We start from the raw sequence: 15,069 nt of genomic DNA on the forward strand, positions 1-15,069 counted from the left end.
TAAATATTTCATACACTGAGAAATCACCTTATTACTAAATCATATAATCATCAGATGTGCAGTTGGTTGCAAAATTGCAGTTCTTGTGTGATGAACTAAAGAGATACTGAACTTCATGTTGCAGATTTCGAACAAATGAGTGATCACACTGGAGAGACAGAAGTTATATGCAGTAAACCTGAGGGGTCTGGGGCCCCAGCCAGCCCCCCACTTCGCCCAGTTAGTAATCTAGCCTTGAACTGCATGAGTAAAAGTCCTAAAACTGTTTCAGTAATGTGACCTCCCTCTACTACAATAATTACGGCATCGCAGCACTATGGGATTGGTGAGGGCTGCATGTGCGGCTCTTTTCAGAAGCAGTGCTCTTTCAGCCATGGCTCAGCACAGATTCATTGGTAAGACACTCGTGTTTAAGGGCTGGAAAACACAGAACAAGAAGTCGGAAGACGCCGAGGCTGATTTCCTGCTGGTGTTTGTTGTAAACAGAGCAGCCTGCATGTTCAGCTAGCATGGCAGCTAATGAGTTAGCCCCGCTGAGTGACAGCAGAGCAGTCAGAGTGCGCAGCTGTGCAGGGAGATGGTTTCTAGCTGTTCACCAGATTATACAGCACCACAGCTGCTTCCATTATCAGCAGCAGCTCCTGTGTCCTCTCATAAAGTGAAAGGTGGTGGTGGAAAACGTGATTGAGCCTCTGTGGAAGTCAAACCCTTCAACCTGTGTGCGTTGGTCTCAGCCTCACAGGGAATTTCAAGTCTTAGCCATTAGAAGCAGCCTTATAATAATAGGTGAAGATTTTGGTAAATACAAACAAGTGAGAAACAATCCACACACAGCAAAACACCCCCGTCATTCAAATGTTAACTAAATGATTCAGAAAGTAGATGCAGAGTTAGAATCTGCTGAAACTGTCAATGAAAGATGAACATGTACTGCAGAGTTACTGAAAGCTGTTCAGTAAAGTCAATGATCTTTTGATTACAAACATCAATAGTTGGTGCCACCAGTGACCATGAAAAACAGCAGGACAGTTAGGTTCAGGCTGATATTCAATGACATGGAATATCAAGGTATTTCCAATATTTTTCATAATATTGATAAAACTTTTTTGTGTAATTATTACTATATGATATAAAAAGACACCTGATGCATAAATTGTTGCTGATGCATTGCTTGGGGAAAACAAGCAACAAAAATTATGATTGGTATTTTTATTTTACTACTTTTTCATGTGTAAACTGAACAGTGCATTGATTAATTGAGAAAAAACTAATCTATAATTACAATAATCTCCCTCTGCAGATATCGGCGTGAACCTGACAGACCCCATGTTCAGAGGACTCTACAGAGGGAAGCAGAAACACGATGGTGAGTTTAGCTCCTTCGCTGCTGTTTTCCTCTGTGGCCTGTCGATGTGAAGTTGGTCTGAGACCAGATGTGTTTTTCCGACAGACGACTTCAATCAGATCATTGACAGAGCTCTCAGAACAGGGGTCGAGAAGGTAAGCCAAGCTGCCAACATGGCTGTGCAAGTCTTTCAAACTTTATTTGAAATGTAATATTTGTTGCCTTTTACAGTTTATGATCACTGGAGGAAGCCTTGAAGACAGCAAGGAGGCCCTCAAATTAGCTGAGACCAGAGGTGCTGATACCACTGACACACACAGACATATGTGTTGTGGACCAAAATGCGACTAAATTGCTTTTGGTAGATTTATTGAACCCGCTCCCCTCCCTTCACAGACGAGTTCTACTGCACGGTCGGCTGCCATCCCACCCGCTGCAGTGAGTTTGAGCAGAATGGAGAGTCCCAGTACTTCTCTGGGCTGAGGGAGCTGGCAGCAGCGCACAGAGGGAAGGTGGTGGCCATCGGAGAGTGTGGACTTGGTGTGTACTGGTAGTATTGCTGCATTTGTGCAGAGATGTGCATATTTAAAAAAAAAGATTTCAAAGGAAGAAATGATTTTTATCCACTTGAAATGAGGCTTTTAAGACCAATTGTTTTTCCTGCACTCAGGGTTGTTCATGACTCCAGTAATAACACTAAGTATCATGTGGTGTGTGTCTTTTCCTCTTGTTCCAGATTTTGACAGGTTGGAGTTTTGCCCAAAGGACACTCAGCTCAAGTAAGTTTACAGTTTATTAGGTACACCCAGCTAAACGTAATGAAGTCCAGTACAGCCGCCCTGCAGTTTCAACCAATACTGACCATTATAACCTTCATGAAGGGATGATTTGTTGCAGGACAGTTGTTTTATTATTTAAAGCTGCTTTAACTTTCCAACGACCACGTAACCCTTAAAAACGTACCTTTGGCTAATAGTAATGCTGCAATGCAGTTTAACAAGAGACTTTTAACTGAAGAATTTTCCTTTCCTAATCTTTAAGTATCTTGTTTTGTCAAAACCACAGTCTAAAACCCAAAGCCTCAAATCCTCACATTGGAAAAACTGTAACAAGTAAAGGTTTTGGCTTTTTTTGTTTGGTAAATGATGACAAAAGTTTTTGTTGCTCAACTTCTTGATTATTTGCTGTTTAAAGGTTTTACACTTTGCCTGTGTTTTATCTGAACTGTTGATCTCCATCAGAAGATATATTTGTGGTTTTAAGAACCACAAAATATCTCAGTGTAGTTTTACACCTCCTCTCTCAGGCTTCTCTCAACAACAGGTCGGTCAGCCAATCAGAAGAGAGGCTCAGTGCCAGGTGTTTTTTTTGGCTCTCTTCTGATTTTCTGAGCGATCTGATAAAAATACAGCAGATTTCAGGTAAACACTAACAGAAATCAAATCCTGCAAGGTTGGATGGCGGTCCAGGTGGGCGAGGCTTGGGGCGTGGCTGAGGGCGGTGGCTGCTTTGTTGTGACATCACAAAGTTCCAGAAGTCCTGACGGCTGGTTTTAAGGCTCAGTTTCTGAATACAGGCTGTGTGAATTTCTCTGTGGACTGAGGCTTTGATACTTTCACAGTATTAATATAGAACCTAGACCTGCTTTATAATCAAAAAACACATGGAAATTTACCTATTACAACATGGGACCTTTAAACATTAGTAGAGGATGAGTAGAATAGTCCAGAGCTGCCTTTCTGTCCAAACTCCACGACTGTGTTTCCTCTTTGTTCGTCGCAGATACTTTGAGAAGCAGTTTGACCTGGCAGAGGAGACCAAGCTGCCCATGTTCCTCCACTGCAGAAACTCCCATCAGGACTTCATTGGTAGGTTTGTGCACCAAACACCTGGTCTAGCTCACCTGAGACCTGACAGTGCTTTTTTTGTTTTGTTTTTTAGACAAAGCGTTTTACTGCGTCTTTGTCTTTCTTTTTTTGACAGACATCATGAAGAGAAATCGAGACCGATGTGTTGGAGGAGTGGTGAGAACATCTCTATACTGTTCTTCAGAGGCCACAGTTTGGTAGAAAGTGTACACACAAGCAGTCTTACCAGCACCTGCACTGAATTTACATTTTTCTTATCTGTGTGTAACTCCTCCATTTCTGTTGTGCACTGCCATCTGTAAAGAGCCGAGCCAGTAATAAATGTACAAGCGGTAGAGATGGAAAATCAAATCAGGATTCAGCTGATTACCTTTCATGTATTTCTTTCAGGTCCACTCATTTGATGGGACTGCAGAAGACGCTGCTGCCCTCATTGACCTCAACCTCTATATTGGAATAAATGGATGGTGAGAGGATTCTGAAAAGTGTTTTAGATTTTTTTAACCCACAACCTGAATACTTGACCTGACCTGAACCACATCTGGGCACAGATCCACGTTGATGCAGAACATATATACACACACTTCTACATTCCTCAGGTCAAATTTCTCCCACAGTCTCTTCACGTCACAGAGTTTATCGTCATCTCTTCCTTTCAGTTCTTTGAAAACAGAGGCCAATATTGAAGCGATGAAGTCTGTTCCCACTGAGAGGCTGATGATAGAAACAGGTGAGTTTCAGTTCATTTATCACATTATTATTGTCTTTGAATCAGGAGAAAATCTTTGATGACAAAATCCAGTGAAATAGAACTGGAGTTTTACAACGTCAGCTTTAAAGTTTTCACCATGTCACAGAAAAGAAACATTACAATACATAAAATCAAACCTTTAAGATGTTTTGTGTGTGACGTTGCTGTTGTTATATCAGTGTTACATGGAATTTATTGATGGTAAAACCTGCCTGTTCCCTCCCAGATGCTCCATGGTGTGGTGTGAAGAACACTCATGCAGGCTCCAAAAATATTAAAACTACATTTCCCACAAAGAAGAAGTGGGAGGTGGGGCACTGTCTAAAAGACAGAAACGAGCCCTGTCACATCATGTGAGTAACGTCGGGGTGAAGCAAAAGCTTTGTAGAGCTCTTTGGGTAAATTCATCCATGTCATTAAAGCCATCAGGCACGAAAATGTTCACATTTCTGTCCTGGCTCAGGAGTGGGAGGACTCAGAGACACAGATAAAAGTTTAAAACAGTTCACCTTTATTCAGGCTCGGCAGACAGAAACAGGTAGGGACAAGCAACGGGCAAAGCCAGGGCATGAAGGAGTGGTCGAAGACAGACAGGTGGGAAAACCAGGGTAAAGGCAAAATCCTAAAACAAGCAGGTGGTAATAAACAGCCAGGCAAAAACAAATGAGCAAGGTGGGAAAGCTGCAGCAACCACAATGGATGATAGTCAAATGAATTAATACATGCATTTCACTGTTTGCTTCTTCCAGACAAGTTCTGGAGGTGATGGCAGCAGCGAGGGAAGAGGACCCACTGGAGCTGGCTGACACAATCTACAGCAACACCATCAAAGTGTTCTTCAGCTCGAGCTGATGACGGTTTAAATCTTCATGAGAACCACTGATAAGGCCATTATTTTACTTTTGGACCTGATTAAGGCTCCTTGATGAATGTGTGCGTGATTGATGCGTCCAGGATTAAAACTCTCCCCTTGCCTATTTTGAAAAGTCAAATAACATTTAAAAAAAAATCTGTGATAAATTATCTGTCTTCTTCCAAAATAAAGAATTAAATTTTTCATGGAAAACGATTTGTCAGTTAATGGCTAATTCAGTCATCATAAACTGATTACAGTTGTGATGCTAGTAGAAAATGTGAGGATTTACACTTGTTCCTTTAACTGTAAATAATTTTTTTCATATGTTTATTTTACTTTTTTTTTTTTAAATCCATGAAGCTATTTATGTAAAGTGTCAAAGTACAGCGGGGTCCAGAAGTCTGAGACCACTTTCCCATCAGACTTTTTGACCCCACCAATCTCACCAATGTATCAATAAAGTCTTATCTTTATACATAATAATTCTATTATTATATTAATATTATCTGTCTATCTATCTATTATTATCTATCATCATTTTTCCAGGTAAATGTACTTAATGGAGTAAAAAAAACAATATGTCTTTGAAATGTGGTGGAGTAGAAACATAAAGCAGCGGAAAATGTAAATAAATAAATAAAATAATAAAGTTCAGTACTTTACATGACTGGATGTAAAGTACAAAAGACAAGAATATTAAAGAAATAAAAGAAAACATTTATACTTATAATGTTAAATTGTGCAGATAATTTCTTATTTTTGGTGAAATACAGACTATGGTGAAAACAAACATGCAACGTCAGCGGCCACACCCTCTGACGGTGCGGTTACGTCACGTCACGTCACGTCGGACCAACCTAGCAACTTCTGTGGTCAGAGCGACGGAAGCCGCGGAAAGCGGCCGGTTCCCGACGCCTCGGTATCCTGTGGTAGCGGAGGGTGTCAGGGGACCCGGAGCGGACACGGCGGGTGGCGGTAACACCCCGGATGAGACGAGGCCGACGTTGAACAGAAGAAGAAGAAGCAACAGGAGGCTGAGCTCGGCGGACATGGCGGACGGCCGCAGTTCCTCGGCTGGAGAATAAACGTCAGGCAAAGCGAAACCGAAGACGAGAGGCGGCTGCAGGAAAACCTCAGCTTGTTTTAATGTTTCATGGATAGCCGGGGCTGCCCAGGACTGTAGCCGCCCCACTGAAGCCGCATGGCGTCCACTCAAGCCCGGATAGGCCAGCAGGCCTTAGCGGTGCTAGATGTGGCGCTGCGAGTTCCCTGTATCTTTATTATCGACGCCATTTTTAACTCTTACTACGACCCTGGTTCGGGATGGGCCGGGGCGATGGGGAAGGTGTTGGTCCGAGTCACGGGTAAGCGTTTTAAAGTCCCAGAGTCCGGAACAGCGGCCTCTAAACTGTGTCCACAACAGCCTGCAAACCGGCAGCTAGCTACCTGACGCCGGGGCAGGACCTCTCACCTGTCCGACAGACCGAAGCCGATTTAGCTGCGGCTACAACAACACAAGTCAGACCTGACTCCGTAGCTGTTTGCCCCAAACCGGATTCAGTCTGGACTCGATAAACACGTAGCTAACCGCTAACGTCAGGTGTTTGATCACAGGTGTGGTGGTGTCTGTGTCCCCGCCGGGTGTCCTCAGAGGGACTGTGGGGGACATGTAGGCAGCCTGTCAGTCTGCCTGTCTGCTTCTTTATCCAATGCAAACTCTGCACAGAAAGCTGCTTCTGCTAAACTGCGGTTTGAACTCATGAAGACATGGTTATGGCAAAACAGAGCTGAAGCTGAAGCTGTTATTCGATTAATCGATTTGATACAAAATAATCTGCAACTTATTTTGGGAATCGATTGAGTAATTGTCACATTTCGAGTAAAAGTAGTGAACAAACGTGAAATATTGGCAGATTTCATCCTCTCAAAAGAGGATTTGCTTCTTTTCTTTGTCTTCTATAATTGTAAACTGAATATTTGGGTTTTAACTTAACTAAACCGTTGTTTTATGATATTTCATATGCAGTCTATCCTGTAAATGATCGTTAGTTGCAGTGATAGAGCAAAATTAATGTTGCATTGTAAACCAATAGGGCTGCAGCAAATGGTTCTCTTCATTTCATTGTCGATTAATCATTAGTCAATAAAATACCACATCACAGTTTCCCAGAGGCCAAGCTGAATTATTTAAATGTCTTTTTTCTCTGATCAACAGTCAAAAGCCTAAATGTTTTCTATTTATTTTCATAGAAGACTTAGAAAATCAGCAGAAGTTGACATTTGCGAAGCCAGAACCACCACATTTTTGCTTAAAATAACTTAAGCGATTAAAAGATTATCTAAATTGTTGTGGATTAATATTCTGTCCATGAACTAATCGATGAATTTTCATTGGTACAAAATCCTATAATTTCCAAAAGATACCGTATTTTTAATAAATCACAACTGAAACTTATTGTTGAGGTTTTACTTCTTGCTCATTTTGAAATGGGAATTTTAATCCATTATACTTTGTTACAGTTGTATCTTAATCAATATGATACATGAGGAGTTATGTTTTTAGTTCAGTCAACACTTGCAGAAGTAAATGATATCAAATTCAAATGCATAAGGATAGTTTGCATTTATTGCAGCTTTTACAAACAAGCCTGTGATAACTTGTAAAACACTGTATTTGTAACATCATTTTATTATTGCTGATATATGACATAACGTGTCTGTAGCAGTTGAAAGGCATAGCTCAAACTTTTTAGCGCTTTGAAACTAGTCTGTGTTTATCACAGGTGTTTATTCTCCTCACAAAGGATACAACTGGAAAAGCTTCCTGCGTGGAGTGTTAGGCCATTTGCAGAAAACACTGCACACAGATAAATAACAGGCAGGTTACATAACTCTGCATTTGTACAGTTTGTAGACCTTTGAACGGCTCAATCCTCTTGCTGTTGGCCAAGAGTTCAGAGAGGCAAGGGGCCAAAGGGGCCTTTAAAGTGGGCCAGCCAACACTCGAGTCTCAGGTTTCTTCTTCCACCCTTTTCTTTATGTTTAGTACCAGCACATTAATCCAGTGTAATAACATGATTACCTGAAATAAAACTAAAAACAAGACTTTGAAAAAGTGCCCATAAGCACTAGAAACCAAAATGGCACCTTTAGCAATGAAGTTAAGGGACCTAAATCCATTTATGTGGTGAACTCCTAACAGTCTGATCCAGTGTTCACATTGTCTTGACTGCAGCTCAGTCAGGAGTGAGTATTGTAGGGGGACCTAAGGTCAAGGTGACAATGTACAAGCTGGGAAATGGAAAGAGTCAGGTGACGTTGAGACAGTCCGCTCCAGTATACTAACTTAACTATATAATAAACTAAATGACCAATACTAAATACTATATAATTTCTCCTTCAGTTTGTTAGATGATGTTGGTTTTTGTTTTGCTGCTTTTAAAAGAATAAATTTTAACAGACTGCTCAGGCGTCATTAACTGTTTTTGCTGTTTTCAAAATTAAGACATGAAACAAGTCATCCAATAAAATGCTGTTTTCCTGTTTGGACATGCACATACACTAAGGCCCTGTATACATGTTTAGAGATTTTGTCTGTTCGTCTTGAAGTACATGAATAAATGATGTAATTTATAAGAAAACATGCTTAAAACTTCAAAATCAAACTTCAGAAAAACTTTTGACAGTGCAAGTAAAACAAAAACACGAGTGATAATCCTTCAGAATTACAAGCTACTTTATTTACCACTGTGAAAGGACCTGGGCTCAGAAACGCACAACAACAACATGACAGGATAACACACAGGGTGCAGGATAGGGGTCATCACATGTGTTGCTGTAATGATAGCGCTGTGGTGAAAGGTTTAGGATCAGCTGAGTGATTCAGCTCCTCTACAGCCTTCACTGTGATTACGTTTCTAATCACACAAACTTACAGCTACAGGCAGCTTTTCATTTTCTGGGCAGTTCCATCAGTTTGTCATTGGTTTTTCTGACTGTGTCTCTGTTGTGTCTCAGGTGTCCTTATCTCCAGTGTGGTGCTGCTGCTCTCCCAGAAAGCCTTGTTCAAGTTTTACACTCTCTTCTTCGCCGTTCTCCTCGGCATGGCGGCGGTCCTCATCAACTACTACGCAACTTCCCACATAGACTTCTACAGCGCCTACTACAAAGCGGCGTTGGGGTTCAGGTTGCTGCCCAGAAACGGGCCGACGCTGTGGCTGGGCATGGCCGCGGTGCAGCTCGTGTTCGGGGTGGGGTACGTGTTCCTGCTCAACCTGCAGTCGGTGTTTGCCGCGCTGGTGGTACTGGACATCATGATCCCTCTGTGGGGGCTGATGATTGAGCTGCCCGCCGACGTCAGGCAGCTGGTGGCCATGTTCTCGGGCCTGGCGCTGGCTGTGAACACGGCCGTGTGCCTGGCCATGAGGCTCAAATGGTTCTACTACTCGTGTCGGTACGTCTACCTGCTCGTGCGGCACATGTACAGGATCTATGGGCTTCAGCTACTGCTAGAGGACACGTGGAAGAGGATCAGGTTCCCTGATGTCTTGCGGGTGTTCTGGCTGACCCGGGTCACCGCCCAGGCACTGATCCTGGTCTACGTGGTGCGGGCGGTGAGGAGGGAGAGCGGTGATGCCACAGGCGGTGCCACAGACGGGAGCTCTGACTCACAGGTGAGACCATCAGCAGTTTTTTTATGCATGTTTGGAAAAGCCTTGAATTCAGTTCATTAAAAGTCATGCACTCATTTACAAACTTCCAGAAGATTTTTTTTCTTGCTAACAGGCAGGAATATTAATTATATACTTTTATGCCTTCACACCGGCGAAAGCCAGAGCTGGAGGCATATTGTTTTAGGGTCTGTCCGTATGCATATGTCCATCCATCCCATTCTCGTGGACACAATATCTCAGTAATGCCTGAAAAATGCCTCAAAAAATCCTGTCCTGCACAGAGTATTGCATTATTTCCTGTATCACTTGTTCTGCTTAATGAGAGTGGGAGCTGCATATAAGAGGCCATTCCTTTAAAAAACTAATATTTTATTAAACTACTTATTTTATTCTATTTTTGTTTAATCTTAGTTCATTTATTAGTGATTTTATTTATTAACTTGTAATTTTACAGGCTTCTTTGCACTGAATTCTGACTGGTGGATGTTTGAAACTCAATTTAGTTTTTATGTGCTCCATAAAAATGACAAATAAAGAAATCCTGAATCTCTAATGTGTTTTTGCGATAAAAGTAGTAATAAGTAATGGTGACGGGGCTGTTTCCAGGGTTACTTGCTGAGCTGGGACGTGTTCTGGGATCTGACGAGTAACCTGATCATCTCCGGCTGCGACTCCACGCTCACTGTGCTGGGGATGAGCGCCGTCATCTCCTCTGTCGCACACTACCTTGGCCTCAGCATCCTGGCCTTCATAGGTACGACTGACTGAGTGTGTGTGTGTATGTTGTACACGTGTACAAGCCTGTATTATCTGCCGTACACACAGTGGCTGTAAAAATGGGCCTGAAGTCCAGTGTTTGGTCTCGTTTGGCCTCCACAGGTTCGACGGAGGAGGAGGACAAGCGTCTTGGCTTCGTGGCTCCTGTTCTGTTCTTCATCCTGGCTCTGCAGACCGGCCTCAGCAGCCTGGACCCCGAGGAGCGCCTGGTATGTCACTGCAGGGTTCATGCATGAAAGAACCTTTACAATACTGCTTTTACAGTTTTGTTGTAGGACCTTCTGATTTTTCCTGTTACTGTTTTTATAACCAACTAATTTCATAAATGCATCGTTAACGGAGGACCTCTCCCACGTTGATCCAAAGGTCCGTCTGAGCCGGAACATGTGCCTTCTGCTGACGGCCATCCTCCACTTCATCCACGGCATGACGGACCCCGTGCTGATGTCACTCAGCGCCTCCCACGTCTCCTCCTTTCGCCGCCATTTCCCTGTCCTGCTGGTGTCCCTGGCGCTCTTTGTGCTCCCCGTGGCGCTCAGCTACGCCCTCTGGCACCACTATGCCCTCAACACCTGGCTCTTTGCTGTCACCGCCTTCTGCGTGGAGCTCTGTCTCAAGGTGAGGTGTCTTGATGTGCATTGCGGTAGCAGCGCAGCTGATGGTCTCTCTCTGTCCTCTGTACAGCACACATTACATCTAACTCGTTTCCCTCCTTCCAGGTGGTGGTGTCGCTGACGGTCTACGGCCTCTTCATGGCCGATGGTTTCTCCAACGTCCTGTGGGAGAAGCTGGACGACTACGTCTACTACGTGCGCTCCACAGGCAACATCATCGAGTTCCTGTTTGGCGTCATCATGTTCGGAAACGGGGCTTACACCATGATGTTCGAGTCGGGCAGCAAGATCCGTGCCTGCATGATGTGCCTGCACGCCTACTTCAACATCTACCTGCAGGCCAAGAACGGCTGGAAGACCTTCATCAACCGCCGCACGGCCGTCAAGAAGATCAACTCCCTGCCAGAGATGCGCGGGGACCAGCTGAGGGACATCGAGGACGTGTGCGCTATCTGCTACCAGGAGTTCGCCACCTCGGCCCGCATCACGCCCTGCCACCACTATTTCCACGCGCTGTGCCTGAGGAAGTGGCTCTACATCCAGGACACCTGCCCCATGTGCCACCAGAGAGTTTACGTGGAGGAGGAGAGCCGGGACAGAGCCGCCTTCTCAAACAACAACGGGGGCTATGCAGCGCCGCAGGACGCCGCTGCAGCAGCACCGCCAGCGCCGGGGGAAAACCAGCATGGACAGCCACCCGCCGAGCCGCCGGCTGACGGAGCAGCAGCCGGTGCGCAGGCTGCAGGGGGACCAGGGGAGCTCAACAACGAGCTCCTGGAGGACAACGACAGCATAGAGTATGATGAGGATGAGTGGGGGACTCAAAATGGCAGCACGCCAATAGAAGAAGACTATATCAATGATGACACTGACTCCACCGAGGACTGACGAGAGAAGATCTATAGGAAAAATACATATATCTTTATTATATTTAAGTTAAAGAGAATTATAAAACACAACTTTAGCATCTTAATTTGTTCTTGGAAATGTCAGGGATGTCACTCTCTTTTTTTCTTGTTAGTTTCTTTTCTTTTCGTTTGATTTTGAATTTGGGTTTTACTCTATAAGGGCTCGTGGAAAGAGTAACTGCTGCTCTCATTCTGTGTGTCGTGTGTGTGTGTGTGTGTGTGTGTGTGTGTGTGTTTGTGTGTGTGTTGGGATGGGGCTGCATGATGTAGACCAAAAAGTCATACTGTTGTTTGTTTTTTTTTGTTTTTTAATCCCAATAGTATTGGAGATCCTGAAACAAATCTTGTTGGCAATTTCTCAATCGCCTCAAACCTGATACACAACAGGAAGTGGAAATTTTCTGCACAACACAAGTCTGCCTCGTTGGAGCAAACTGTGGGAGAAAGAGGAGAAGCTACACCTGAGTCACATCCCAACTTTGTTTAGATTCTGTCACTTGTGCAGCCCTAATGTGTATTTGTGTGTAAGGACATGTGTTATTGTGCGTCTGTGCCTGCCGACGGATAATGTGCTGAGACGATGTCTTAAAGATGCAGTTCTTGTTCCACGCAGTGTTTATTATTGGGGGAAATGCTGCAGTGTGTTGGTTTGTTAACGACAAAAGTGTGGAGCGACTTAACAAATTCAAGCTTAAATTGATCCGCAAGTCAGGATTTGAGTTTGTGGGGAGACAAAATTTGATTTGAGGGCAAAAATGTTTTTTGTTTGGAACCTGCTGTCACTTCTTTCTCCAACTGTTCTTTTTTTCATGCATGAGTATGCATCTGTAGTTGAGTTTCTTAGTTTAGCTTAAAAGATTGATTGCACTCAAGAATTTGGCCTTACGTGCTCTCAAAGTGATAGTCCAGGTTATTTGTCGTGGTGTTGTGTGACGTACTTCTCTATAGTTAGTGAGTTACCTGCAGGAGGCTCAGGTCAGCGCACTGCCATGGAGCAGCAGCAGGAGAACCGGTAGAGAAGCTCAGATATGTGTTGACGTGGACGAGCTAAGTACAAAAATGTAATTTGGCCACTTAAAAATAACCAGAAAAGGCTATTATCAGTTGAAGTTTTAGCTTTATTTAGAGTATTTATACCACTTTATCTGTACAGTTTGTGAACCATTGAACTACTTTAAGTCAGCTGTTTGAGTTAGAAAGAGCTAAGCTTCAGTGCAATTGTGCGTAAGAATATGGTAATTCAACGGTTGAAAAAAATGTAGTTCCAAAACATAAAGCAGTGAAAATGTTCAAAGTGTAGCAGACACTTGGACTGTTATTGGCTTTTTTTTTCTGTGGGCACAACTGTAGTTATGCTAAGCTCTTTCTAACCCAAACAGCTGATCCGCAGTGAACGACCCAGCATTGCGTTGCGTCGTAGATGCGCAGGAGTACAGCAGTTCAACAGTTCTTGTAGTTCCAAAAAAAAGTCTGTCTGACAGCGAGATAAAGCAGTAAAAATGCTCAAAATAAAGCAAACACCTTAACTGATATTAGCTTTTTTTTCGGTGGGTATTTTTAAGTGGCTGAAACACGTTTTTTTGCTATCCCCGTCCACAGCAGCAACCACTCAGCTTCTGTGCTGGTGCTGCTCTCTGCTTCTCTGAACTGGGCACTCACTGATCTGAATCTACCAAGTCAAATAACCTGAACTGTCACCCCAAACTTTTTGTAAAAATCGTACTAATCCAGTGTTAACATTCTTTAAACTCTGACCTGCAGATCAATCACAGCTCAGGTTTGTCATAGACTTGTTCTACATTTTTGTCGTTAACGAACTTGAACAGAATATTTGTGAACGTGTTCAGAGAGAGAATGAAAACAGAAGAGTGAAGCAGTTTTTTTATCAACTCTGCAGCAACCAGAGAAAAACAGAGGTGTGTCTGATTATTAAAAAAGTGACTCGCTACTGTAATCACTGATATACCTCTATCATTACTTACTACTGGTCCCTTGTGTGACCTTGCTTACATTTGTGTACGTTATTGTACATATAATAAAACAAACACGTGCACACTTTCTCCCTTAGGATAAGAGAAACATTTGCTTTCAAATAATTTTTTTTCATGCAACTTTCCTTCCTTCCTTCCTTCCTTCCTTCCTTCCTTCCTTCCTTTCTTTCTTTCCATGTCTTTGCAGAAATCAGTATTAAGTTTGGTTAAATTCTTGTTTCAGACCCAGAAGTCGTAGTTTGTGATGAGAGTGCTGATATGGAGTCGTAGTGGAAGACACATCTAAAGAGCTGTAATCTCCGAAAGATGCATAAATGTATTGAGTGAAATTATTATTTCTCAATGCTCCTCGGTAAATGTCACAAAAATACAGTATGAAAAGGTGCCAGCTGTTTTGTCTACGAGTGACTTTAGGTACTTGCATTCCTATCAGAAGGAAAAAGTACCACAAATTGTTTTATGTGTCAGCTGTTAGTCATTTTTGTGAGAGCAGGTGTGATTCAGAAAATGCATTTTTTTGGTTCTGATCACTGGCACAGACTGGAGCTGTCTGGTTCTGTTCAACTTGAGCAACGGATCACAGAGACAGTATCCTTCTGAAGGCTCAAACTGTGTGTCTAGTCTCAGGGTCCTGCTGCAGGGCTGGAAGAGTACTTTCAATGCATTGGAAATTTTCCAGGCCTTGAAAGAGAAAAAAAAACTGAAGGAGCTGCAGAAAAGTTCAGATAGTTTTTGTTGTAGTAAACCAAGAAACTGTCAGTGCATACAATCTGTGGAATTTGTCGCATCATTGACCTACAAGAAGCAGCAGATGTTCGACTGATCCAAAATCTTTAACTACTGGCACGAAAAAGAGGCCCCAGATATTTAGTAGGAGTCCCGTCTTCATCTTTACTGACAGTTCAGCTCGGCTAATAACACATCCCTCCCCAACCACACAGATCTTCATTGTGAATTTGTATTAAACAGCTTTCAAGCACAACTCCTGAGTATTTACTGTTTAGACTTCCACAGCCTGAACGTCTTAAGGGTTTGACTACAAACTCATGTTCATTACTGTTGTAATTGCTGGTCGCAGGAAATAAGCTGCATGGAATACATTATGTTTAATGAGAAAGAGACGGGGTCTAATTGATTAGAAAGCTGTGCTTTTGACATGTGTCAGCTATGAAGGACTTTGATTATTAGGCTGATTGTTCTGAAAGCTTTTGAAAAGGTGAAAGCTGTTAATTTTGCCTTTTGTTTTAAAAAGAGATTTATGTAAATAAAATCATCTTTGATATGGA

At 42.9% G+C, this 15,069-nt stretch overlaps 2 protein-coding genes across 3 annotated transcripts; both read left to right on the forward strand.

Moving 5' to 3' along the window:
* Positions 1 to 245: 245 nt before the first annotated feature.
* tatdn1 (TatD DNase domain containing 1) lies at positions 246 to 5,030 on the forward strand. Of its 2 annotated transcripts, XM_071499292.1 has the most exons (13): positions 346 to 395; positions 993 to 1,068; positions 1,301 to 1,366; positions 1,451 to 1,500; positions 1,577 to 1,640; positions 1,742 to 1,885; positions 2,082 to 2,124; positions 3,128 to 3,213; positions 3,329 to 3,369; positions 3,604 to 3,680; positions 3,873 to 3,943; positions 4,191 to 4,317; positions 4,714 to 5,030. In XM_071499292.1, exons 2-13 carry the CDS (start codon positions 1,011 to 1,013, stop codon positions 4,814 to 4,816), a joined length of 930 nt encoding a protein of 309 aa, XP_071355393.1. In that variant the 5' UTR covers positions 346 to 395; positions 993 to 1,010; the 3' UTR covers positions 4,817 to 5,030. The 2 variants fall into 2 exon arrangements, with proteins under 2 accessions (XP_071355392.1, XP_071355393.1); XM_071499291.1 differs by lacking the exon at positions 993 to 1,068 and having other exon boundaries at positions 246 to 395.
* A 666-nt stretch (positions 5,031 to 5,696) lies between these two features.
* Positions 5,697 to 15,069, forward strand: rnf139 (ring finger protein 139). Its single transcript, XM_071499287.1, has 6 exons — positions 5,697 to 6,184; positions 8,838 to 9,493; positions 10,100 to 10,247; positions 10,373 to 10,479; positions 10,637 to 10,888; positions 10,990 to 15,069. The coding sequence occupies exons 1-6, from the start codon at positions 6,022 to 6,024 to the stop codon at positions 11,770 to 11,772; spliced, it is 2,109 nt and encodes a 702-aa protein (XP_071355388.1). The 5' UTR covers positions 5,697 to 6,021; the 3' UTR covers positions 11,773 to 15,069.

The sequence above is a fragment of the Trachinotus anak genome, unplaced genomic scaffold, assembly GCF_046630095.1.
Source record: "Trachinotus anak isolate AG129_WGS33_773 ecotype Australia unplaced genomic scaffold, CSIRO_AGI_Tana_v1 ptg000016l, whole genome shotgun sequence".
Taxonomy (NCBI): Eukaryota; Metazoa; Chordata; class Actinopteri; order Carangiformes; family Carangidae; genus Trachinotus; species Trachinotus anak.

What these genes read in the sequence shown, in the direction of transcription:
- tatdn1 (XM_071499291.1), top strand. Translation starts at nt 317, where the DNA reads ATGGGATTGGTGAGGGCTGCATGTGCGGCTCTTTTCAGAAGCAGTGCT. An exon ending in CCAAAGGACACTCAGCTCAA is followed by an intron (nt 2,125 to 3,127) that starts GTAAGTTTACAG and finishes TGTTCGTCGCAG; the next exon opens with ATACTTTGAGAAGCAGTTTG. An exon ending in GAGGCTGATGATAGAAACAG is followed by an intron (nt 3,944 to 4,190) that starts GTGAGTTTCAGT and finishes GTTCCCTCCCAG; the next exon opens with ATGCTCCATGGTGTGGTGTG.
- rnf139 (XM_071499287.1), top strand. Translation starts at nt 6,022, where the DNA reads ATGGCGTCCACTCAAGCCCGGATAGGCCAGCAGGCCTTAGCGGTGCTA. An exon ending in TGGACCCCGAGGAGCGCCTG is followed by an intron (nt 10,480 to 10,636) that starts GTATGTCACTGC and finishes GTTGATCCAAAG; the next exon opens with GTCCGTCTGAGCCGGAACAT. An exon ending in GCGTGGAGCTCTGTCTCAAG is followed by an intron (nt 10,889 to 10,989) that starts GTGAGGTGTCTT and finishes CCCTCCTTCCAG; the next exon opens with GTGGTGGTGTCGCTGACGGT.